The following is a 26,928-nucleotide window of genomic DNA, read 5'->3' on the forward strand; positions in this document are numbered from 1 at the left end:
TCATTAATAGTCAAATTATCTCTTGGTTTAAAGATGACACTGCCAACAGTGAGGCTGCATCCATGAGTCTGAGAAAGAATCTTTTGTGCACTTTGTCCATGAAAATACAGTAGTACACCATTGCTCAGGCTCCAGAAGTTACATGGGGATAGATAGGTCTACCTGCCAGCAACACTTGAAGTTGAGTTATTGTTGTCAGTAGCGGGCCTAGTTTGTTCTGAGCCAGCCACATTCTCTGGCCCAAACCCCTGTGCCCATCAGCAGGCACTGCAAGATGACTAGTAGGGACAACAGTTGTAATTTGATTTCAGACATCAGCAAGCCGATACCAGCAGACATCAGCAGCTGCCACACCTATTTGGTAAGTCATTATTGTTTATGATGCTCACACTGGCGTAGTAAGAGTTTGCAGATGATCTATTCCATTTTCTTGCAAAAACTAAGGGAAAAGACAAGAAAATATGTCAAGCTAGAAGAGTCCTGGAGCTTCTATGTGGCACGTATGAAGAAGTTCAGGGTAATAGTCATTCCAAAATGAAGGCATACACAGGAAAAGACCTGCCTTCTGGGTTTTTTTTTCAAAGTGTGTTTTTACTGATCTTATTTACAGACAAGAGAAGCAAGAGAGGCCCATGACATACAAATTATTTGTTTAAAATAGGATGCCCCCAAAGTTTTTATTAAAAAAGCTAAATGATAAATTAACATGTAGTAAAAGTTTTCCAAATTTCTAAATTTATATTAACTGGAGCTGTGAAATTCCAAAACCAATTGTAGTAATCTTTGATGTTCAACATTTAATTCTAAATTGGAAATTATTTTTCAATATGATTCTACATGTATTCAACTCAAATATTTGGTTTGACCTGGTGTTTAAAATAACTTGATCTGCCTCCTGGCTATTAACATAATAATATTTTTCAGGGTAAACCTCAAGAGTTAAATAATAACGTTAGGTATACATTTTTTCCAACTTAAAAAAATCAATATTGGAGAAGGAAGGTCTATTAAACAAGGGGTCATGGTGTAAGGGGAGTAAGCTTATGCAGGGACTCGTAAATATTGTATTGTAGTTAAAATTTTAGAACCCTAGAGTTATTTAACAAGGTGACACTTAATATTACTACAGCCTGGACATTATCTGCTCCAATATGTATAATATGTAGTGTATATAATATAGATGCCAAATTATGACACCAAATGTTATTTTTAAATTAACTACAAGAAACAGTGCAAATGATTTCATTGTCCTCCATCAGGTCCCTTTTAAAACAACATTCTTGTTAGAGAGCTCTCTCTCCGACTCCATCTGCTATGTTGGTAGTGATGATCATATTGTGAGTATATTTGTATTATGAGAGATTGTGTCAGGAAAGGGAAAATGAGAGTCAAAGACGGGGAACTATGGATTAACTGGAATGTGTTTATGTGCAAAATGATTATCTCACCCAACAACATGCTTTAGGGATGAGGAGAATATGGTTCTGAGCACATTTCCAATCAGATTTGCTTTCCCTTGGGGAATCTGTCTTTGCTTTGGTGCTAGAAAGAATTAGCGAACGTTATTGGCAGTTCTGGAAGGCAAAAACAGAGAAAACAGCATCGGCTTAGTGTGAAAGAGGAGTCAGGAGAGGGAATGGAGGAAGAGAAAAAAGAAAAGGCTGGAGACAGAAAGAAACAGGAGGCATGGTCATGGAGTGAAAGTTTCTAAATTCTCTTATATTGTATGAAAAATTAAGTACATTTTTAGGTTAGTAAGGGTAGAATTTTATTCTTACCTCTAACTCCATCACTGACTTAATATTTGGAGGCCTGTGTCAAATTTAGGAACAGCAGCACTGTCAGTTTGCAACTTTCAGCTGTGTAGGATTTCCTCTTTCTCCTCAATCTGCATGCTCTAAGTTTATAGGGCTGTACAGTGGACAGCAGCCATGGGGTCCTAGTAGTGAGGCCCCACCTCTGAGAAAGGTTTATTTCAGAGTCCTGTGTGCTGGACTCATGACGGACAAGGGGACTCGTGATTTTCCCATGCAGGTCTCTTCGCAGAGACTAGCAATCGATCAATCAATTCATCTGGAAAGGCTGAAAAATCTGTGGCCGAATTTGACTTTGGTTGTTAGTCTGAATAAAGCTCTAGAACTAATCAAAGTGGGACCAGAACTGGGCCCCTTTCTCATTGTTGGATAATATTTTCCAGGCTCCTGGTGGTTTCTTTCCTATATGCCAGGTTGTTCCATGGGATTCTGTACTGCAGCCACAACCTCCATGCCACAGATTTCCCTGGACTGAAAGGGCTCTCTCTACAGGAGGGCTGTGAGGACTAGGAGGGCATCAGAACCTGGCCTGAACCTGTTCTTGTTTAACTTTGACCTGGTCTGACCCAGTCCATGACCTTGCTCAGTTGGATGACTCAGATACAAGAATAGCTCAACTCTCTTGGTCCCCTAACTGTCAAGGAAAGGGGAAAGGCTGGGAAACAGGAAGAGATCACAGCCCCCGGCGAGTGTCATGACCTCAGTCTCTTTGTACTGCTGCCTGCTCTGCCTACTCTGGATCAGGGTCTGCAGTGCTAGGTGAGAATTAGGGAAGGTGGCAGTTGTTGCCAGCCAAAAGAAAAAAAAAATGATTTGGGTCAGGCACAGGTCGTGAACATGAGACACTTAACCAGGCTTTATCTGGATTAGAGTTGACAACTGCCAAATTATACTTACAAATTTCAGTCCATGCAGAGAGATTTCTATCAGCAGGATCTTGGGAGTCACATATTAGTTTTTTTCTCTGGCTAACAGTGTGACTCTTCGGGCATTGTATAAAGTCTTCAGTAGTCAGAGAACCATGTTTATGTTCCTGCTTGTTGTCACAGACATGCATTACCTGTCTCATAGGGTGTTGCAGTTTGGAACCTATTTAGTGGTGATTACCCAAGAGATGAATGACTGTATTTGCTGCCCCAGGCCATGTTCAATGACCTGTTTAGATGGCTCTTGGAGCCTCACTTCTAGTATTAATACGATTGAATGAATGAATGAATTTGCAAGGTGCTCTACCACCCATTATATGTTGATCAGGGTCCTGGGAGTCAGAGGACCTGGATTCTAATTCCGACTTCACCCCAACCTGCTGTGTGACCTCGGGCAAGTCACTTGACTTCACAGTTCCCTCATCTATAAAATGGGGATTAAGACTGTGAGCCCCCATGTGGGACAATCTGATTACCTTGTATTCCCCCAGCCCCCACTAGCGCTTAGTAGTGCTTGGCACATAGTAAGCGCTTAACAAATGCCATCATTATTATTATGATTATGATAATGTTCTTTCATTCATTCATTCATATTTATTGAGGCTAACTATGTGCAGACCAGTGTACTAAGCGCTTGGAATTTACAATTGGGCAACAGATAGAGACAATCCTTGCCCAACAATGGGCTCACAGTCAACCTTTGCACGAAACAAAAACTCCTCACTCTTGGCTTCAAGACTCTCCATCCCCTTGCCCCCTCCTACCTCACCTCCCTTCTCTCTTTCTACTGCCCACCCCCTACACTCCGCTCCTTTCATTCAATAGTATTTATTGAGCACTTACTATGTGCAGAGCACTGTACTAAGCGCTTGGAATGGACAATTCAGCAACAGATAGAGACAATCCCTGCCCAATGACGGGTTTACAGTCTAATCGGGGGAGACAGACGGACAAAAACAAGACAACATAATCACGATAAATAGTATTTATTGAGCGCTCCTCTGCCGATCACCTCCTCTCTGTCCCCCTGTACACGCCTATCCTGCCGTCGACATCTGGCCCACATCCTGCCACTGACCCGGAATGCCCTCCCTCCTCAACTCTGCCAAACCAACTCTTTTCCCCTCTTCAAAGCTCTACTGAGAGCTCACTTCCTCCAGGAGGACTTCCCAGACTGAGGCCCCCCTTTCCCTCAGCACTGTGCTCATTTGTATATATTATTTATTACCCTATTTATTTTGTTAGGTTTACATCCCCTTGATTCTATTTATCTTGATGATGTTGTCTTGCTTTTGTTTTGTTCTGTTTTGCTTTGCCGTCTGTCCCTCCCTTTAGCAGCGTGGCTCAGTGGAAAGAGCACGGCCTTGGGAGTCAGAGGTCATAAGTTCGAATCCTGGCTCTGCCACTTGTCAGCTCGGTGGCTGTGGGCAAGTCGCTTCACTTCTCTGGGCCGCAGTTACCTCCTCTGTAAAATGGGGATTAACCGTGAGCCTCACGTGGGACAACCCTATGACCCTATATCTACCCCAGCGCTTAGAACAGTGCTCGGCACGTAGTAAGCGCTTAACAAATACCAACATTATTAGACTGTGAGCCCGTCACTGGGCAGGGATGGCCTCTCTGTTGCTGACTTGCATATTCCAAGCACTTAGTACAGTGCTCTGCACAGAGTAAGTGCTCAATAAATACTATTGAATAAATGAATAAACAAATCCCCAGGTGAGTGACAGTCAGTCGGTGGTATTTATTGAGTCCTTACTATGTCCAGAACACTAATAATAGAGCTTGGGAGAGTACAACAGAGTCAGTCGATACATTCCTTGCCCTCAACAAGCTTACAGCCCAGAGGGGGAGACAGATGTTATATAATATATAGAACCTCTCTCTCTTTGTATATATTATTACCCTACTTATTTTGTTAATGAGGTGTACATCCCCTTGGTTCTATTTACCGTGACGATGTCTGTTTTGCTCTGCCGTCCGTCTCCGCCGTCACTGGGCGAGGGATGGTCTCTATCTGTTGCCGAATTGTCCATTCCAAGCGCTTAGTCCAGTGCTCTGCACAGAGTAAGCGCTCAATAAATACTATTAAATAAATGGACAGATCCCCAGGTGAGTGACAGTCAGTCGGTGGTATTTACTGGCTCCTTACTGTGTCCAGAACACTAATAATAGTGCTTGGGAGAGTACAACGGAGTCGGTCGATACATTCCTTGCCCTCAACGAGCTTACAGCCCAGAAAGGGAGACACACATTATAACATATAATTTATAGATCCTCTCTCTCTTTGTACATATTATTTATTGCCCTATTTATTTTAATGGGGTGTACATCCCATTAAAATGGGGTGTAAATCCTCCTGAGCCACAAGGAGCAGCGTGGTTCAGTGGAAAGAGCACGGGCTTTGGAGTCAGAGGTCATGAGTTCGAATCCCAGCTCTGCCACTTGTCAGCTGTGTGACTGTGGGCAAATCACTTCACTTCTCTGTGCCTCAGTCACCTCATCTGTAAAATGGGGATGAAGACTGTGAGCCCCACGTGGGACATCCTGATTTCCCTGTGTCTACCCCTGCGCTTAGAACAGTGCTCGGCACATAGTAAGCGCTTAACAAATACCAACATTATTATTATTATTATTACATCCCCTTGATTCTTTGTATCGTGATGATGTTGTCTTGTTTTTGTTTCCTTCTGATTTGCTCTGCCGTCTGTCTCCCCCGTCACTGGGCCAGGGATGGTCTCTGTTGCCGAGCTGTCCATTCCGAGCGCTCAGTCCAGTGCTCTGCACCGAGGAAGCGCTCAATAAATACTAGTGAGGGAGTGAAGGAGCTGCGCAGAGCGCCTGCCCTCGGGCCCCGCTCTGGCCCTCGCCTCCCGCCACGGCGGGCGCCTCCCTCGTCACGTGACCCGGGCGCGCGCGCGAGCGCGGGCCCCGGGGCCTCCCCGCCTCGCCCCCGCGTCAGCGCGTACTCGACGTGCCGGAGAACCTCACCCTCCCTCCCTCCCTCCGAGGCAGAGCCGAGACGCGCCTCTGGGCTCGGCGCACCGTCGGGCTCCTTCCCCCCGGCCTTCCCGCGCCCGCCCCTCGGTAAGGAAGTGGGTGGGGGTGGGGGTGGGGGGGGGCATTGGGTCGGGTCCGCGGGTCTCCGCGGATGGAGGGAACGAGGAACCCGCGCGGGGGGCGGGGGGGGGGGGCGGTCTGACGCGCCCGGACAAAAGGGGGTCGCGGGAGAGAGCGGTCCGTACCACGGAGAGGGGCTGGGGGGGGGCGGGGAGCGGTGGACTGTGGAATGTGCCACTACGAGGGGCGGGGGAGGGGGGCGAAAGGTCAAGCTGTTGCCAACTCACTGGCTGACGTGGGTGAGAGGGTTTAAATGGCCCGAAGTTGTGGTTCTCCTGCCTCTGGATTTCCTGACTTCCTGCCCGCCCCGCCCTCTCGAATGAGGGAGAGTGTGTGTGGTGGGGGGTCGGGGGGGGGGGGGGGGCTCCAGAGTTCATGGTGCTTCTCCCATCCCTCTCCCCTCACCCCCAAGTCCTTCACATCTTCCCTGACGCGCCTTCCCCGGCCTAGGGGGCGACCAGGGAGGCGTGAGGATCTGTGGGTGTGGGGAGGGGTGTTTGTGGTGTTTGTGTGCACACACATTCCCCCCTCGCAGCTCACCTTCAGACCCGCAGCCCGTCCCGGTTGGAGCCTTTGGGGCCTTCGGAAGGACCGAGGTCACCCGTGCTGGGGGCAGACAGACACGCGGTGAAGGCCTCCCCTGCCCTCCTGCCGCTTCCCCTCCTCCAAGTGGATGCCTTTCGGATCTCCGAGCAATGGGGAGAACCTCGGAGGGGAAAAGGATGCCCAAGAAATACCAAAGCCAGGCAGGCCCAGGTGATGGCCCTGCCACGGATTGTGCCGCCGCTGGGTAGATAGTAGCCGTAAAGTGTACTTTTCAGCCAAGTTTCCAAGGTGTGCTGTTGAAAGGCAGTGCGTATCGGGGACAAAGATCGCAAAAACCCATTCAAACAGCTTAAGGTCGCTCGCCGGCTTTAGCAGTTAACTGTAGCCTGTAGGTTTTTGTGGCTACGAAAGAGAAGTCGAAAGTCGTTCCCTTGCAAGTCGGCCTGCGTGGACAATTTAAAGTTACTCTGCTTGGTTTTCATTTGACAGTTAAGTCAAAAAATACCCCTGATGAAGACAGATGGCGGTTTTGTTGCTGTTTTCTTTACTGAAGACCCGGGCCTAGTCCGATTTGAATGGCCTCGTATAACTCTGATAAGAGAAAAAGGTGATTTCTTGAAAACCATTTGTCAGAGTAAACACCTTCTGAAAGCCTACAGTGTTGTATGTGCACGCATTTTGTGTTGTAGTGTTGGAATTTGATTTTATCACATGAAATATTAAAAATTTACATTTGCATAAGTGCGATAGCTTCAATTTGATGTGAAATCAAAGGGCCTTCCGTTAGTAGTGAAAAGAAACTGAAGACAGGTGAAAGACACAGTTGAGAGTGACTTGTTTCATATTTCACTAGGCTGAGTATTTTTGTATTTTCAGTTTTGATACTGGGTTTTTTAAAATAGAAAATGAGTGTATTACTGAATGAGATTTTGATTGAAAGTTTGAAGGTATTTCGAAAAACAAAAGTCACTTGAAAAGTTTTGAAAATACGTAAAGGGTAGTTGATCTTGGGTGAGCAGTTTCCTACAAACTCGTGCTCCATAGCAGGAACGTATTTTATCCTCTAATAATACCCATATTGGAAAACCTGTGTTGTGTTGATTCGAGTAGGGTATTGTGATGCTATTTAAGGATGGGGTGAGGTGAACTCCCATTATAGTAACTGGACCTGAGTGATCCATTTTAAAATCTCCTGGACCCAAAGAGCCAGGGCATCCAGTGTTAGAGAGGAAAGTATGAGTTGGAAAAGGTGAGGATGGGGGACTTTGAAAAATCGATCCTCAGTTTTCTTGTGGAAGAAATTGAGATGTTTTTGGCCCTTCAAAATAGGAATTAGGTGAATCTGATAGCTTAATAGTAAAAAGTTATTTTAGTTTTTGAAGGATTAGAATGTATCTTTTTTTTTTTTAACCAGGAATCAGGGAAATTTTAAGAATTTGTCGGCAAATGTAAATGCAGCATTCTTTTGGTTGTTATTCTGTATCTTGTTTTGGAATCGATGATTTTAGGTGTTGGAGTTATCAGTGCTGCATCCAGCCTAATGTCCCATGAGTGAAATGGCTTAGGTGATTGGTCTAGTTGTATTGAATCTATTTAACATAGCCCTGTTGGACAGTGCAGCAAAGGGCCTGGAAGCTGTTTTTAGCCTGCATGTGTAGCCCTCCAGAAAACTTGTTTCAATAGCCTATGACATAATCATGTGTTTTGAAGGCAACCATCTAAGAACTGCTGTTGTTGATGATTGTGTTCTTGAAAGACACACACAAGAAAATATAACGAGATTACTGCTGTTCAAGGTAAGCACGGTGCCATGAAATGACTATTATCTTGAAGAAGACAGGTCATGTACCAGCCTGCACGAGGCGCACGCTACCCCCACCGAGAGATATTTTCCTTTTGGCAATCCTGAAGTGAAAAATGTCACTAAATTATTTTACCTTAGATGAAAAGTGTCCACTGACGTGCTGACTGTCAGAGTGCCAGCCTCTACAGGAGAATGGTAAAAACATGCATCAAAAGCATCAACCCAGAGTGTTTTATAGACTCATAGTATTGTTTGTTTACAGAGAGGTGGTAGATTCTCACTTTCTTTGTGAATGAGACTTGAATTTGCCATAGATGTATTATTCAGCTTCTTGAACAGTTTCATAAGTGTCCCATGAGAGACATATTGTGCTCCATATTAAATTACAAAATAGCATCACCAACAATGAGATCCTGGAAGCTTGCCAGTCTCAGCATTGAAGTGAAGTTTTCTGCAGTGTAGTTCTGTAGAGTAGATGTTTGGGGAGGATGTCCAAAATATTTGAAAGAAGAGTTTGAAGAGGCTCGGGCGTGTGCAGAAAAGGAAGAAGGAATATGGTTAACACATGCTGGAGAATCACTTCACAGAGTGTGGTTTAGCTGGGGAATATTAGAAAAATAGAAGCAAGAATAACAGACTGACCAGTCTGGCATTTAGATACACTTTTTTGTGAAGAGCTATCCAGATGTCTGTCAGACAGCGGTAGAGCCATAAACAATGACAAATCCTCAAATCCAGAGGAGTCTTGAGACCCGGCCATTGTGAAAAGGTCCAATACCACTCCTGGAGATAGGAAGAGTATATGAAGTTAGGATGTCTGCGGTGGCTGAGGAACCCAGCGATACCATGTCACTATGGTGGAAGCACAAGTGAGACAGTAGTCCTGGAGCTGGGGTCACGGGAGGTCAGCCAGAGGGTGGAGGAGAAACAGAATTCTGAGAATCCAGAGTGGACAAAACCTGGAAAATAAACCTGACTGGTTGAAGGGGTTTCTGGTTTTGGACGTTCCCTTAAAGAAACAGAGGACGAGGGGCAAATGAGGGTCCAGGATTGTGGTGGAGGGAATGCCCAAGAAGATGGTAGTGTAGCTGGGCTCCAGCTACTCCACTCTTTCAGGACCAACTACTTAGAGGATGTGAACTGTGAGCTGGAAGGGTTCTCTGCTCATCACTAATCTTCCAGTTTCTCCCACCTTCACCCAGTTGCCCATCTCATCTTCCTGAAATGCCTCCTAAAGACACCCATCTCAACTCTTGTGTAGCTCCCGTGACTGTCTCCCTCTGCCTCAAACGAAATCCCGTACCTGGCTTCAAGACAACACCAGCCTTCTCCTTTATGCACCTCGGGTCTCCACCCTCCGTGCCCCAGCTGTGGCTCCTTACTCCTTCCAAGCCTTTGGAGTTGAGCCGCAGGGGTTGCTGTAACACTAAGCTCTAAATAAAAGGCTAGCCTGGGAGGTGGTCCAATCCCAACTGTCTCAAGAGCAGGGCAAGGTAAATTCCGGCAAGAGAAGGCTCCAGGCGATTGGATCGCCTCCTTTTCCTCCCCTTCCTCCCAATCAGTTTTCAGTTGCAGAATAACTGTAAAGGTGAAAAATCTTAAAATCTTTGAGCAAGGTCAAGTTTGAGGGAATCAACTGTAACTAAAGAGAACATGTGCTGATGAAAGGAGAAAGTAGAAAGGATTCCAGTGGTAATGAAAGGCCATTAGAATGCTTAAAGGACATATAAAACAGGGAATCAAGTAAAATTAGGTGTCTCCTAGCTTCCGGGAAGCAGTTCTAAGAAATGGAAAGGGAGGCAACTAGGGATAGAATGAGGTTCCCCAGAAACACTGGGGACAATCTTCTTGGAGGAATGTTTTCCTTCTCATTGTCACAAATAGCAATTGGAGGTGTTTAGCTCCATCTTAGATGCAGACAGCAGACGGCAAAAAGATTACTGTATCTGTACCTAGTGTTTCCAAACAGTCTGCATGCAGATTAACGTCATTTGATTCTAATGCTCTTTGGCAGGAAGGACTCAGCATTAGTAGTAATTGGAACATTTATTGAGCACCCACTTGATGTGGTTCACTGTACTAGAACCTTGGGAAGTGCAGAATAAAGAAGTGACGTGTTCCCAGCTCTGGGGAATTTACGCTCTAATGGAGAAGACAAACATAAAAATATTTACATCTGGAGTGATCAAAGTTTGAGCGTGTGTATCTACATACACGAGAGCTGCTGGCTGAAGGAAGGAAGGAGGGTTGCAGACTCTTGCATGGGTAAAGCTAGTTGCCCGGTTTGTTCTTTGGCACTTTACTGTCATTCTGCCAAGAAGCTTAGGTCAAATTCTGCAGCTCTGCTTATCAAAATTGACTTTGGGACAAACTTGTAATGCATAGCAAAGGGATATTTGCTAAACAAATGTGTATGTTTAGCGATGTTGGTTTTAGGACTTCACCCTACAGATTCCGGTGGGATTAAAAGGATCCCAGGCAAGTGTAATTCAAACAGAGAAAAATAAAAAGTTATGTTTTTGGAGGATATTTTGAGTTAGGTAATTTAAATTTGAGTTGTATGTTATCTGGACTGCTTTTACAATTATAAAGTTAATTTGGAAGAAGGGAGTTCCTTTGGACAATTGTAAAAATGAGATTAGAAATTTAAAATATATCTATATGTAGATATAAACATATCTATATAAATAAAAGATCAATGCTCGCTTTATCAAGCATTGTTCTAAACACTGGGGTAGATGTAATCACTTTGAACACAATCCCCGACCCATATGGGGCTCACAGTCTGTGCAGGAATGAGAACAGGTCAGTCACCATTTTTACAGTAGAGGAAACTGAGGCACAGAGAAGTCAAGTGACTTGCCCAAGGTCACATAGCAGACAAGTGGGAGAGAGGATTAGAACCCATGTCCTCTGATTCCCAAGCCTATGCTTTTTCCACTAGATCACCCTACTTCTCTCTCAGTATTGGGTGGTGCTTTTCCCCAGTTCTCTCCCCTTTTTCATGCTTTTCCTACTACACTGGGCTTTCTTAGGTTTCCTTTATGTCCTGACTTCTCCCTTGGCCATTTGTTAAAATTTGAATAGGTTCAATATGTGTATCTAACTTCCGTATCCTTATTCTGATGAAACTGGGTATCCTTATTAGTCACCACAGTATTGGTAGTTACGAGATGCAAGATTACCATACATTCATCTCTGAAAAGATTGGGACTGAACTTCTTTCAGTTAATCAAGTTTATTTGGTCTGGGGAGGCCTGAGTTACATTTCTAAAGTCAGAGAATGCCCCTGTGAGCTACACCCTTGGCTTGGGAATTCCCTTTTCTTGTAACCTGAACTTTGAGCTAGGCCAGCCCATAGATAACCTGCAGCAAAGGCAGGGGACACTTAAGTCCTGTTGTAGAACCAAAGGGTGGGGTCCGGAGAGGGAAAGGTCAAGTGCAGCAGAAAGGGAAAAGGGACAGGTCAGAAACAAGGTCCAGGTAGCTCCTCCTTCCCTTGCAATCGTGAGTCAGGGTTAGGATAAAAATAGCCCATCCCTTGTGGAGAACTCAGGGCAGAGGTTGAGGCTGAGGCTGAGGTCCAGTTTCTGACCTTGGATTGGGGTCAAGGGGGAGTTCAGAATCCCATTCTAGAGGCCTAAGTAGTACTGTGGTTTCTCTGAACTCTCCTGTGACCCCAGATTCCAAAAGGAAGCCATTTTTTTTAGGCCATTCTTTCTAGAGTCCAGGCTCAGGAGTAATAAGAGAAAGTAATTTTTCCTAAAACTGGAAAAATTGTGACTGTCTGAAATCAGATATGAGTTTGTATGTTTTGCCCTGTTGGCAGAGCACTATATTTGTGAATATATTTATCTGTGCTTTGGGTTTGAGATACAGCAAGAAGACAAGATTTTTATCAGTGTTGTGTGCGAATGTGGTCGATAAGACCGATAAGTAACCAGCAATATCATCCACAGCGCTACCACAAGCTGAAGGTCCTCCAGTCATAGCCTGGTGGAACCAGGTTGGGTCCCTTTCCCCATTTGAGGTCAGAAGAGCATTTCTAACTGGATGTTTCAGTTGCATTGGCTGTCACTGTATGAGACTGCTGCCTCTTTGGCTACTGAGTGGCCAGTGTTTAAAAAAATATAATAAAATGGTATTTAAGCACTTACTATGTGCCAAGCACTAAGCCCAGCAGTTCAGGAATATTGGGTTCCAAGACTGTGAGTGCATTCTTGGCCTGGTCGGCTGTACTGCAGCTTGTGTTTACTGGTCCCAGGAGGAACGGATGAGAAAGATTGGGTGGCTCAGTGCTACTGCACGCCACTCCTATGGAAACAACACCAGTGGTGTGTTCTATTGATGGTGGGAAAATTCCCCCCAAAAGTCCTAGGCTTTACTGTAGAGGACAAAGGATAGGTTGGGAATCAGGAAACCCGGGTTGTAGCCCATGCTGTTCCTCTGGCCTACTTTCCATGTGACCTTGGGCAAGTCACTTTTCTGTGCATCGGTTTCCTTATGTGTAAAAGGGAGTTAAGATCGTAAGCTCTTTGGGACAAGGGACTGCATCCAAACTGATAATCTTCCTCAGCCCTTAGATATGTTAGGTGCTTAATAAGTAGAGTAATAGTAATTAGAATACCCTGGCGAGCAATGTTGCAAGCATGCTGCTGGAATCTGGCCTCCTGTAAAGATTCATTCAATCTTATTTTTTGAGCGCTTACAGTGTGCAGAGCACTGTTCTAAGCCCTTGGAAAGTACAATTGGGCAAAGAGACAATCCGTACCCAACAACGGGCTCAAAGTCTAGAAGGGGGAGACAGACAACAAAACAAAGCAAGTAGACAGGCATCAATAGCATCCATATAAATAAATAGAATTATCGATATATACACATCATTAATAAAACAAATAGAATAATAAATATATGCTTTTATACACAAGTGCTGTGGGGTGGGAAGAGGGGTAGAGCAGAGGGAGGGAATCGAGGTGATGGGGAGGAGCAGAGGAAAAGGGGGGCTCAGTCTGGGAAAGCCTCCTGGAGGAGGTGAGCTTTCAGTTAGGCTTTGAAGGGGGGAAGTGTCCTAGTTTGGCAGATGTCTTGTTCAAGATTGCCTTGAACAGGAAGTCTAAGCCAATAGAGTAGGACCAGGAATTTGTCCCATTTCTCCAAATTATATGGGATAGCCACCTATCCCCACAGTTCAAATTTTGGAAGAAACACAGAGAAAGACTAATATTTTTTGAGTTCTTACTGTACACAGAACACTGTACTAAGTGTGTAGGAGAATACAGTGCAGTCGAGTTGGTAGATTCGTCCCCTGCTTATAGTCTAGAGGGAGAGAAAGACATGGGAAAAAAATTATGGATCTCTTTATTAGTGCTCTGGGACTGAGGGTGGGGAGAATATTAAGTGCTTAAGCAGTACAAATTAAAGTGGGCAAGCAACGCAGAAGGGAGAAGGAGTTGGTGAAGAAATGGCTCTGGGAGGAGATATGACTTTATTAATAAGGTTTTAGGTTTTGGAGGTGGGGAGAATGGTGGTCTGTCAGACATGAAGGGGGAGGAAGTACCTGGCCCAGGAGGAGGATCTAGGCAAGTGGTCGGGTGGTGAGATAGACAAAATTGAGCCATTGAGCCACAGTGAGTAAGTTGGTGTTAGAGGAACGAGGTGAAGATCTGTGTTCATTTTGTTATTTTTTGGAATATATGTTGCTAAAATAGTTTTTAAATGTTTTGAATAGTGTTCAGAATAGTGCCTTCTGTGAAAACAAAAGGCAACACTTTTTGCATTGTTAACTTAATGCCAAAGTCTGCTGATTGCTGCACTAGGTCAGTCCTGGTGCTGCTCCAGAGGTAGCATCAATGTTGAGACAGCACGAGTGGGTGCCAGAGTGGGGACTCCAAATAGGAAAGACAGGTGTGCAAGACAGTTACTCCTTGCCTTGAGCCTCTGTGGGCCTTCTCAGATGGCACCAAAGCAGCTAGCAAAGGCATAAAATAACACCTAATATAATAAGAGTAGGGGTGATGGGGGATAGGTCTTCCTTCCTACAAAATTCCAACTTCTCATCAGTTCCAGGTGGAGTTATAGGTGAGGAAAGCTCACAAGGGGAGAGGAGGAAGCTGAAATCTGCCTTGTGTCCTGGGAATTCAAGTCTTGCTGCAAACTAGATTGATGTTTTTTGGTCGCATCTTGGGCACAGGGCAAATACAAGTCATAGGCACTACTCTAAAATGACAAGCACAATGTTTACCCTTCATTTAAAAGCATTCAACTTTTTTTCTCCCCACTTTTCTATAGGTCTAGTTGTGGTCGACTTGGAGAGGGAGGTTGTTTGACATATGTTTGGAGGAGGCAGATTCTTCATCTGACCTTTGGAATCTGGGGGCCGTCCCTAGAAGGTGGCGTAGGTTTTGAAGAGGAGGAAGTAGAAAGAGGAGGGGCTAGGTCAGGTTTATTGGCAGAATAGAAACTGCACTTTGACTCTATCTCAGGAAGACAAAATAGGAAACTAGATTTAAGCACAATGAAATAGAGATCCCTGAATTCTCTCTGTGACCCTGGTAATACAGGATACATTTTGTGGGAAAAAGTACATTAACGGCTGACAGTAGGAGCTGGTAAGGGAAGCATATGATTTAAATAAGGTTCCCAATTAGAGCCCCCCCCCCCCACCTTTCTTTTCTCACCACCTGGCTTACTCTCACGTAAATATTTCCTTTGGCATTTTGTGCTCACCAGAACCTTCCCCAATATAATTTTGTGACTTCTCTGATCTGTAAAGAGCAATCTTACTATATAGAGAGGTTTGAAGCTCATCTTTTTCCATTAGTGAGTATGGTAAATTTTTGACCCCAAACCTATGTTATAAACAAGGTCCCCCACCCATTATAACCTTGGTGACACTGGAATGGAACCTCCCTTCCTCTTCCCAGTCATCCCCTCTCCTCCAGAGTCCATCCTTGTGTTAGAAAGATGTCACCTAAGAATCCCTTTCTGAACTGGAGTTGAGCAAAAATTAGCCACTTTGAGTATGGTGAAAGATTTCGGACCCTAAGAAGGGGTCAGGAGACCTGAGTTCTTCATGTTTATCCCATTGCCAGTGAAAACAAGTTTATTGTGAGTCTGACACTAGAAAATTGGCCAGAGACAAAGAAAATCTGTGGTCATAGAAAGTAGATTTTATTCTGGGTTGTTTAGGCACAGTATCCATTTGGCCAATGTGTAAATGTTATCTCTTGGTGGAAGGAAGAGGCCAAAGATACTTTTCTAAAGTCCAAGCTGCATTGTTGTCCTTAAAGAACGATGGCACCCTTAAAAAAAATCATCACATGCGTATTCCTTTCTTGTAACTTTAGAAAACTTGAATAAGAATACAGGATCAGTAGTTCTGAATTCTAGTCTTGCTTTTCATGATATTGGGTCTTGAGTCTCTGTTTGGGAATGCTAACTTTGTGTCAAAGAAGTTATTGTGAGAAGGCGTAACTTAACCTTAAGAGAACTGTTGCTTTCTTCTGAGCCTACGAGTCATTCCAGCCAAGGGGTATTGTGCAAGCTCTTAATATCCTTCGAAGGGTGAAGCCTTGGGTGAAAAAATCTGGGGTAGTGGAAGGAACTAGACTGCTTTCTATAGGTTATTTTTTTCTTGTTTCCATATCTTCACACAAGAATGGCTATTCCATTAACAGTACTATTAACTTTGCAATTTAGCGGTGTGTGGGCTTGTATTAGGAGAGAATTGTGAGTCAGGCAAAAAGGAAAACAGTACCAGCTACTGCAAGTACAGATGCTTGAAACTTGTGTGGTTGGGTTTGTCAGCTCTCCTTCAGCCTTTTCAGCCACAATTCATTGTCAATGGTGTCACTTTTTTTAAATATGGAGGATGGGTCAGTATCTGTATTATTTTAATGGTTTTGATTGTCATCTAATTAAAAAGAGTGCAAAGGAGGCCGTTATAAAGAAACAAATGCAGTAATCTTTCTGTCTTTGAAGAAACAATGTAGAGAAAAGGGAGTTCAAGTCAGTAAGGTAGTGAGGTGTTGGGGTGGGTGAGAGTGATGAAACAGGAAATCTGTTCCTGAATGGCTCTTTGATGTGTTTGTGGGGCAAGCTGAGGCAAGATAAGTATGCAAACTTGCACTAAAAAACTTTAATTTTGTGTATAACTGGTGGAAACAGGCATATATTCAATTCTCGGAAAGTTGCGCAATGTTAGCCTTTTTTCAATGGTCCTGCGTGATTCTAATTAACTTATTTTTTCCTCCTGTAGGTCTGAGTTTTCTGGTGTGACTATTCTTCATTGGTGTAGAGTTTTTGTTTTTTTCCTTCTAAGGTAGGTGTTGAAAAATGACTTTTCTACACTTTTGATTACTTTAAAAAGAGAAGACCATTAAATGAAAATTATAACTTTAATCCTACTCCATTTTTCAGACTTTGTTTCGTTGACAATGAAAGTTGAAAGAAAAACACAAATATGAAAGGATGCTTCCCGAAATTTTATCAATAACTTTATTGACATTTATTCTCTGCCAAAAGTGGGCGAGGTGTTACTCCGAACACGTTCCCACCTTAGGAGTCATGATCTAAATTGAGCATGGAGGAAGATAATTCACCAAGGGAAAGGAGAGAGCTATCTCAGCGTGTTAGCTATTTAAGGAAGTGAAGGAAGAGGTATTCACCGCCTTCCAAAACACCCAAGAAGCAGTTTGACCTAATGGGTAGAGCACAGGTCTGGGAGTCAGAAGGACCTGGGTTCTAAATCCGGTTCCACCACTTGTCTGTTGTTTGATCTTGGGCAAGTCACTTCACTTCTCTTTGCCTCAGTTGCCTCCTCTGTAAAATGGGGATTAAGACTGTGAACGCTTTGCAGGACAAGGACTGGGTCCGACCTTTTTAATTTATATCTACCCCCGTGTTTGCCTGGCTCATAGTAAGCGCATAACAAATACCATTAAAAAAAAAAGAGGTACCAAAGTGTTCTAATGACTTTCTTCGAGCATATTTCTGGACAAAAATCACTGGGATTTTGGGAACAGGCCCAAGGGTCCCGGGGTTGACCTATGAGTGCAGTTTCAGACTGGGTGGGCTTTGGACTCTGGGTTTGGATATGTGCCCTAGTCTTAAAACACTCAGGAAGCGCTGACCCTAGTCTGCAGGCCGCCCATTAAAATGACTTAATCCTTGGGTTTGTTCCAAATTAGAGAGACAGTTTATATCTGCCCATGAGGACCAGGTTGTCTAGTAAATTGTTGTCCCAGGTTTGCCAGTGGCCTCCCTCCCCCCCGCTGTTGGTTACCACAGGAATTTCACATTCTCTAAAGGAGTTTACATGCTGGTTTTGGGGCCCTCTATTTGTAAATATGGAATTTAACTAGTTCTGGGATTGAGGAGCCTTTAGGGTTTGCATCTGGATTGTGTCAACACCCTTCTGAAACCTCACCTATTGCTGGAGCCCTTCCCCATGTCAAAGACTCCTTTGATTTTAACACTTTTGCAGCACCTTAATACTTTTGAATTCACTGCTTCCTGTTACACTTTTGCAGTGTTTGTTAAACACTTATTATGTGCCAGCCACTGGACTAAGCACTGGGGTAGATACAAGATTATCCGGTTGGACCAAGTCCCATGTGGGCTCAGAGTCTAAAGGAGGGAGAAGAGATAGTGCCCATTTTGCAGATGAGGAAACTGAAGCACAGAGAAGCTGTGACTTGTCCAAGTCCTCACAGAAGGCAAGTGGCAGAGCCCGGATTAGAACCCAGGTCCCCTGATTTCCAGGCCTGGTGCTCTTTCCTCAAGGCTATGTTGCTTCCCTCTATGAATCATTATACATTCTCTGACTCACCTTGCTCTTATTGATAAATTATTTTATGCCTATACTAGATTGGAAGCTTCTTGTGGGAAGGGAGAGTAGGCACTCAAAAAATACTCTTGATTGGTTGTCAGACCAAGGAAGGGCTGGCATGACCGGGACAATAGCCGGACTCTATCAGGTTTGGGCCAGGACTTAGCAGTCTCTCTTCTGCTGCTACCTTTGTCCCTGCGAGTAGGCAGGAAGAGAGGAAGGGATACTAAGTGCAAATTTACAAGACACATTGTTTTGGTTTCATCTGTACTGGAGGTGAAACCAAAATGAAAGTTCATGTAAATATGAGACTGTGAGCCTGTCATTGGGCAGGGTTTGTCTCCATCTGTTGCCGAATTGTACAGTCCAAGCGCTTAGTACAGTGCTCTGCACATAATAAGTGCTCAATAAATACTATTGAATGAATGAATGAATGAATGAGTAAACATTTACTTGCAGCTCCTGGGCCACGCCGCTGGAATCAGAAATAAAGGGAGGTTTCAGATAAAAGGGCTACCCTTCATGTAATTGTTAGACCTGCCATATGAGTAATTAAAAACACTGGGGGCTTGAGTGAGCCAAATGGATTTAAACTTTTTTTTTTCCTCTGAAATGTTCACTGAGTTTAGGCCGGGCTCTGGAGCACATGGTTGGACTAGTATCCTAAAATATGTCGGTTGTTCAGGCTTAAATCAGTCCTCTCCCAAAATGCTCTGGAAAACAAGAGGCTCCAGGCTCCTTTTCATCCCAGAACGCGCTCCTTTTCATCCCAGAACGCTCTAAGCCTACCGATGGGTCTGGAACTAATTTACTCTTCTAGGGACTTTCCAAACTCAATATTCTGGAGCAGGCTGGATCAGAGCAAGGTCAGTAGACCTGCCTGCATTTTTCGACTTGTACCTCAGGGGCTCTAAATCCCTGAAACTGACATTTGTTCCTGTGCTGTAGGCCAGAGTAGTCCAAAGGCTGAACTCTTAATCAGTCCAACGTTTAGAAGGTGGAAAGTACACTGTTTCCCTTTACAGTTTTGATAGAACTCTGTCAGGGAAATCTCTTTCTACAATCCACATCTGAGGAAAATATGATGTGCTTTTGCAAGACATGGTTGTGGTAATGGACACAATGTGGCTCAGGGCAAATGTACCATAATACAAGTTTTTCTTAATGCGGAGATCATTAGGAATCTAATCCCCAGGTAGGTTATAGAACTGAGTGTACTTGGGATCTTTCAAGTCAATTTAAGAACATGGTTGATAGGCTTTGAAAGGAGTGACCGCTAGCCTCATCTAGGGAAAGACTATTATTGTAATGGCTCTAATGTGGGAGAGCTAAAATTATCTGACAGTCTCTGAAACCCTCTTAAGGTGGTAGGTTGTAGGAGGGAAATCAAGCAAATGAGCATTTTCTTCAGGCTTTTAAAAAATATGTTGAATGTTACTGTGCTCAATTAAGAAACTTAATAGAATGATCACATGCATTTCCAGTGTGACTCACATTCTTTAAAACAGTCAACAGATTTTTGTACACCTATTGTAACAGCAGATTCAAGAACCAGGCGATGTAGATCTATTATAACAATAGATTCCAGAACAGGTGTTTTGCCTGCCCAAAAAGAATCTATTATGGGCCGGGTCCTGATGTCTGAGTCCCTTCTTTCATCTTTGGGGTAAGGGAGGAAATTGAAATGGATATGAATAGGATGCTGACTAGTTTTGGACCAGTCTTTACAGAAGACCACATAAGTGGAAATGGGCTTGAATTGCAGAGAGCAAGTTTGATTACAAGAGTGATTCTTAAAAGAGATGTGGAGTCCCTAGGCGGTAGCAAGCAAACCCAAATAATTAGACTGTAATTAGGAAGGGGTTGTTTCTTGTGACTTCCCAGTATAGATAACCTTCAGTAAGAATGGTCAGACCTGAGATAATTTCTTTTAGCACACCTCTGTGATCATCTTATCAAATGACAGTATTTACAGGACTCACCTGAAGGAATCTATTTTTCTTTAGCTCTTTCAAAACTAATACAGTAAGAATGGGAAGACTATAGCTGAGAAAGGGAAAAAAATTTGAATAACTAAGACCTCTGTAAATCTGTCCAGTGAATCTCAGTAAGACAGAAAATGTTCACACAGTTTTCATTGATTTCTATAAACAAAATGACTTTTTTTTTTGGTCACCAAAGTTGATTGTTGTCTAGTTATTTTTAAATTAGTTATCAACCAGTTGTATTTGATCTCAGACTGTGTGCAAATCATAGTTAAGTTGGAAGCATATTAATCACTTGGTAGAATACAAATAGATGCAGGAGACACATTCCCTGCTCACAAGGAGTTTTCACTGTAAAGTGATAGGGGGAACATTATAATTTACAGAGGAGTACTTAAATAGTTGAATATGTAAATCGATACATACGAAAGTGCAGCAGGAAGTATGACTCCAAAATACTGGTGCTATGCGAAAGTGCTGAGATGATTATGATGATGTAATGTCAAGAGAAGAACTAAGTTAATCAGAGAAAGCTTCCTCCGTGAGGTGGGATTTCAGTGTCTTTGAAAGTGTGCTTATTGCATTTAAGCATTTTGTGCAGAGCACTGAGTTCTGGAGAAATGTCCAAGAATAATGAATCAGATTTGGTCCAAGGCCTACAGGAAAAGGAATAACCTAATAAATCAAAAACAAAGCTAACAAGGGCAACCATGCTGCTAAGAACTGCAGATCACTCCTGTTAAAGGAACAGATTTCGGGCTCCTTGCTGCTTTAGCAGGGCCATCTCTATTTCAACAATCACAACTTTCCCAGTGTTAGAAAAGAGGGGAAGGTAGAGCAGGAAAATAATAATGATAATAACTATTATGGGTCTCATTAAGTGCTTACCATGTGCCGAGCATTGTTCTAAGCACTAGGGTAGATACAAGTTAATCAGGTTGGGCACAGCCCCTGTCCCCCATGGGGCTCATATCCACATTTTTAATGATGAGGTAACTGACGCCCAGAGCAGTTAAAGTGACTTGCCCAAAGTCACAAAGGAGATATGTGGTGGATCAGGATTAGAACCCCGGTCCTTCTGACTCCCAGGCACGTATTCTATCCACTAAGCCACGCTGCTTCTCATAGAAGGACCTGCCTGTCCTGCTAGAAGGAACAGGGAAAGATCCCATGTAGTGGGCCAGCGCTTACCCCCAGAATGGCAATTGGGAGAGGTGAACCAAGGCAGCATCTTTATTCAGTCCCTCCTGGACTTATACAGGGAAAATGTCCTTGGGCCATGTGGCCACCACTGATCTTTCAACTAGATAGGGCATAATCCCAGCAATGGTGAAAAGTTTTTAAAAAAATCAGTTTTTTTGTTTAATTGAAGTGCAGTTATTCACAATTAAAAGTTACAAAGCTGCTCAATTATATTCTACAAGGAGTGGTGCTAGGAAAATGGATTTAGGGTGCTCTGTCTCCACAGTCTTCAAAGCTTCCTCATGATTTTAAGGGAAATTTAAAACTTTAACAGACTACCCAGGGCAACTTTAGAAAAAGAGGACAGACAACCATCTACTCTTCATGGTTTATGCCAGTGGTTCTTAAAGATGGCCAGCTGAGGCCACCAACCAAAAAAGCATTTTTGTTAATGGATTGTATTCAGTGCTTATTTGCACATAATCCATCCAGTTGAAATCTGTTCTCAACTTAATTGTCAAAAGGTTCAGCTACAGTATTTGAGAAACCCTGGCTGATATGTTCTTCCTGGAGTCAGGGATTAAACTGGATGCCATTTTAAGGTCCTTACTGGCTCTCTAATTCTGCAGAAAAAGGTAAAGAAGCTTAGAGAATGAATGGACCTCTCCCCTCTTCTGTTATTGCTACTCTTTCCAATTTCTCACTTTTTTTTTCTTTTTTTCTTCTATAGCCATCTGGTTGCCAGAATGATTATCCCATTTGTCATCTCCTGTCAGCTGCTATGGTCACGTTTAGATGCAGCAGCATGATGAGGGGAGCAGGTTTTTTATGTTGATATACAGTGAACGTGTGATCTAGAACACAGTAGTCTTGATTCATTAGCATTTGGAGTTTGAGTTGTTGAAAACTTATCTGCTAATGGCTCAAGTGAAATGATTACATGGTTGGAAATGTTTTAAAATGATTTAACTCATTTTCTTCTCTCCATTCTCCCTTTTTTTTCTTTTCAAATGGCAATAGCAGTCTTGATATAACCAAAAACAATGCAGACCACCTTTTTCCCGGAGAGGTGAATAACACTGAATAAAAATGGCTGACAGAGGTGGGAAGACTTTTTCAGGACAAGTGTATATTGAAGTGGAATATGACTATGAATACCCTGCAAAAGGTAAAACAATTAAGATAAAACAAGGAGAACGATACATTTTGGTGAAAAAGACAAACGACGACTGGTGGCAAGTCAAATCAGAAGAGGATTCCAAGACATTTTATGTCCCTGCTCAATATGTTAAGGAAGTAACTCGCAAAGCATTAATGCCCCCTATTAAGCTACCAAACAACCCTAAAAAACTGGTTCAGGATATGCCCCTACAGAGATCTTCAGAAAATGTGAACAAATCATCACCAGAGCTTTCAAGTTTTGGAAAGTCATCTTCTGCTCTTGCAACGAGTCTCGTTCGTGACGCCAATCAGAATTTTGGACCAAATAGCTCAAGTCAGACTCTAAGCCTGGACCTTACCCATAATAATGGAAAGTTTGGCAGTGACTCTCAGTCTCCAAAAGTTCCCAGTCAGCACAGAATACACTCAATGGGGCAATTTCCAGGCCCAGAGTTCATGGATGTGGAGAAAACCAGCTTCTCCCATGAACAGTTCTGTGATTCTGCTGGAGAAGGTTCAGAAAGAATTCTTCAAGATTCTGAATCTGGTGATGAGCTTAGCAGCAGCTCTACTGAACAGATACGGGTAAGAAAAGTACAACTGAAAACAAAGCAGAAATCCCAACCTTTTTTATTTGGAAAAAAAAGTAATTCAGGGGAAGGAGAGGTTCAGAATGATTGTTTCAAGGAAAAGGAAGGCAGAAAGAGGAGCGTAAAAATGGTGTGGGCAAAAGAAACGAAGTATGGGCTTCAGGAAGCATCAAATTAATTAGGCGAGGGGAAATTTAATCTTGAATGGTAATGAGCAGGATGCGATGTGTGTTTTTGAATGCTTGTTGCTTACTGCTTTTCAGGTTGCAATCTCATTTCTCTTGTTTTGTTTTGCTGTCTGTCTCCCCCTTTTAGACTGTGAGCCTGTTGTTGAGCAGGGATTATCTCTATCTGTTGCCGAAATGTACAATCCAAGTGCTTAGTACAGTGCTCTGCACACAGTAAGCGCTCAATAAATATGATTGAATGAATTTAAGAGAAATCTGAACTTTTATTGTTAGAAATAATTTTATCATAAACCAGGATTAAATTCAAATCAGTGACTATTTTACTCCCTGTGGGTCTTTAGGTTATTTCTGAATGGCAATAGAACCGTCTGCAGATTTTTCCATTTTACTTCCTTCATGCGATAAAAATGGAGCTTTATTAACAGTAGAGAAATCTCAAGATGCCATACTTTTTAAGATTCCCAAATTAGTATCCAGTGGTGGGATTGAAATAATGGGAGTTTAACTTTATCAGCATTATACAATCTGTAACTTGTACCCGATGATCTAGGATGCCTGGATTAAGGCTGTTTGGTAGGACTGACTATTTGAAAATGGCAGCATTTACAACTTTATTTTTTTAAAAGCTAGTTTGGCATTGTTCTGAGACTAACAAGCATGTAATCATGTAATCTCTTAAATTACGTTGTGACTTTCTAACACTGTTCATCCAGAAGAGGTGATGAAGGATTCATCTGACTGTTCCCTAAATGTGGGTGTGAATTTTATGCTTGCATTTGTCCAGAAAGTTGGCAGAAAGAATATATTTGCCATAGTTGCTTGAAGAAAGTGCAGTTCTGATATTTGTCAAGAATGCATTGGGTTTTTTCAACCTTTCATTGCTTTCCTTCCCCTTCCTCCCACGAATGACATCAACAAGCTGTTCTGTTAGTTAAAATGGTCACATTCTAATGCCAAGTAACAGACAGTGTTTTATGATTCTTTAAAGTGTTCTACAGCTTGTGTTAGCAACATTATCAATGCCTAGTCCAATGTTTTGCACACAGTGAGTGCATATTGTTCCACTTACCCATTCTCTTCTCCCACCGTCATCCAGGTCACAATCTTTATTCTTCCAGTATTAGTTTACTATGCCTTTCCTCTGCAGATCTCTTGCTCATGCCCTCCCCACTGCCTGGAACTACCTCTCTCTTCATATCCGACAGACAGCATCGTTCCTCCTCTCCCAAAATTCTTCTGATATCACAGGAGGTCTTTCCCATGTTATCTTTAATCTCCCAACTTCCACCTCAGCCCATCCACATCACCTAAGCCCTAAGTTAACTATAACTTGGGTAGCTCTTAAATATGTATCTTAAGTACTCTTTTACTTTCCTTGTCTGTAAATTAAGTACCTGATTTCCCTGCTAGAATGTAAGCCCCTTGAGTTCTGGGATCATGCTTTGTTTCTTTTTGTAGGCTCTGAAGTACTTAGTACAGACTGTGAGCCCGTTGTTGGGCAGGGATCACCTCGGTTGCCGAATTGTACATTCCAAGCGCTTAGTACAGTGCCCTACACACAGTAAGTGCTCAATAAATATGAATGAATGAATGAATCTGCTCCCCAAACTGACAGTGTCTTTTTGAGTGCGTGTGGGATAACTCAGAGAGCAGCATCATGCTTGGATACTCTCAAATTGAATATACAGGTCTTAGATGACGGTTGCTATCACAGCACTTCTGTACATATATATAAATTATAAATTACACATCAATTGTAAGACATTATTAAAAATTATTAATATTGACATCTCTCTCCCTTTTAGTCTTTAAGCTCATTGTGGGCAGGGAACGTGTCTGCCAACTCTTTTGTCCTCTCTCAAGTGCTTAGTACATTGCTCAAATGCGATCGATGATGATGGTGGTTGTATTAGAATTTAATCTTGGTAAATGTGATATCCATCTTTGAACCGTGTCTTATTTAGACCTAAGAAATTGGATGAGGGAGTTGTGTTTGTCATATGTTAAATATTTGATTATATGAAGTCACAGCATATAAAGCACTTCAGATACCAGCGTGGGCCTTTATATTTGTTAGAGTAAATTATGCTTGATTTAGCACTTTGAAGTGAAATACTTCCTGCTTGCGTGACATTGTTTTCTGTTTATTGGATACCGAAGCAATGTTAGGTTTCATTTTTTGTTTGGTTTACTGTCTGAGAATATTCTCTTTGGTTTATAATTCATAAAGGAAATTCTGTTCTGAGGGCAGTTGTACTGATTTTTTGTCCCTTTGTTAAGTGATATGACTTCATGAAATATTTTCCAAGGATTTTTAAAAGAATATGAAATGGTTTAATTTTAAACATTAATTTTCAGTCTAAATGATAATTTTAATTTTTTTGAGATAACTAAGGGTCCCAAGTACAGTGAAGGAATAGTAGTAAATATATTTTAATGGTTCTATTCAGAAAAGTAGGTTCCAAACTCATTAAATGCTCATCTTAATATTTTCTGTCTTGAAAACAATTCTTAGAATTTTATATTTTCCTTTTTTAAAAATAATGTAAATACTATGTATGAACATAGTGGAATAGGCTTGCAGGGTAATTTTACAAAGTAAGTTGTAAGATGTAGAACAGAAATGAGTCATTTCATTAATGCCAAACAGTTGGTTCCAATCAGAGGTACTTGTCAGATCATTTATATCATGTTCTTGGTGTTTTAAATTCCAACACCTTTATTTCTCCTCCCTCAACTTTTAGTTGGAGTAGAATCTGTAGTAAACTTCTAGACCATTCAAGTCATAAAAGAAGTTGTGTTGGGGATCAGATTAATGAGAAAACCATAAAGTGAAGCTCTGTGTTCTGGGGACTGAGTTTCAAAGGCTAATTTTAGTAGGTTTCAGAAATTCAGCAGTAAACTATATGTTTTATTTTTGGTACATTGCCTACTGAACAAACATTGTTTCTCTGAGTAAAGTTTGTTTTTAATCATGCTGGAGTTAGCTTAAATTGTTAATTGATGCTCTCAAGCAGAAAGGTCAGAAGATTGTAAACTGAGAAGCAGCATGGCCTAGTGGATAGAGCAAGGACCTGGCTTCTAATCCCTACCTGCTACTTATCTGCTTTGTCACCTTGGGCAAATCATTTAACTTCTCTCTACCTCAGTTACCTCATCTGTAAAATGGGATTAATACTGTGAGCCCCCATGGGCTGTGTCCTTCTTAGCTTATGTCTATCCCAGCACTTACTACGGTGCCTGGCACATAGTAAGCACTTAGCATTTCATAATTAAAATAAAAAAAGCTCCTAGGTTTGTAAGCATGTTGTGGGCAGGGATGTGTCTACCAACTGTGCTGTATTGCACTCTCTCCCAAGCACTTAGAACAGTTCTGCATATAGTAAATGCTCAATAAATGCCATTAATTAAACAAATGTTTTTCCACAAGTGCAAGAACAGCAGATCATGACTCTCGGACTGATCTTTGCATTAGTCCAACATATAGGTGAGTTTCAATCTTTCAGCTGGCTAGGAAGTCTCTCCACTTCCAACAGGGGTTCTCATCCCAGCCTTGGACTGTCTGCTCCAGTTTGCTAGTTATCCCTGTCGGAGCATGATCTGATTTGCACTTTTCTGACTAGTTTGATCCACAGAACCAAAGGGATTACCAGTGTTTATAGTCACTCACACAAATGGATAAAGTTCGGTCAACAAAGGCATCATTGAGGCAAAGGACAGAGCAGTCTGGATAGACAGGCGACACAGAGTGGCTTTAAAATGTATTTGAAAATATATACTACT

General features: G+C 42.5%; 1 protein-coding gene across 9 annotated transcripts in view; it reads left to right on the forward strand.

Moving 5' to 3' along the window:
* The first annotated feature begins 5,722 nt into the window (after positions 1 to 5,722).
* The window catches only part of ARHGAP12 (Rho GTPase activating protein 12), a 94,291-nt gene continuing 73,085 nt past the window's right edge, over positions 5,723 to 26,928 (forward strand). For 4 of the 9 annotated variants that reach the window (XM_029077605.2, XM_007667801.4, XM_016227456.3 and 1 more), the window contains exons 1-3: positions 5,723 to 5,827; positions 16,468 to 16,530; positions 22,227 to 22,952. In XM_029077605.2, coding sequence (XP_028933438.1) covers positions 22,296 to 22,952 — 657 coding nt within the window. In that variant the 5' untranslated portion in view covers positions 5,723 to 5,827; positions 16,468 to 16,530; positions 22,227 to 22,295. The remainder of the gene's footprint in view (positions 5,828 to 16,467; positions 16,531 to 22,226; positions 22,953 to 26,928) is intronic. The other 5 variants (XM_007667799.4, XM_007667802.3, XM_007667803.4 and 2 more) reach the window with 2 other exon arrangements.

The sequence above is a fragment of the Ornithorhynchus anatinus genome, chromosome 13 (assembly GCF_004115215.2).
Source record: "Ornithorhynchus anatinus isolate Pmale09 chromosome 13, mOrnAna1.pri.v4, whole genome shotgun sequence".
Lineage (NCBI taxonomy): Eukaryota > Metazoa > Chordata > Mammalia > Monotremata > Ornithorhynchidae > Ornithorhynchus > Ornithorhynchus anatinus.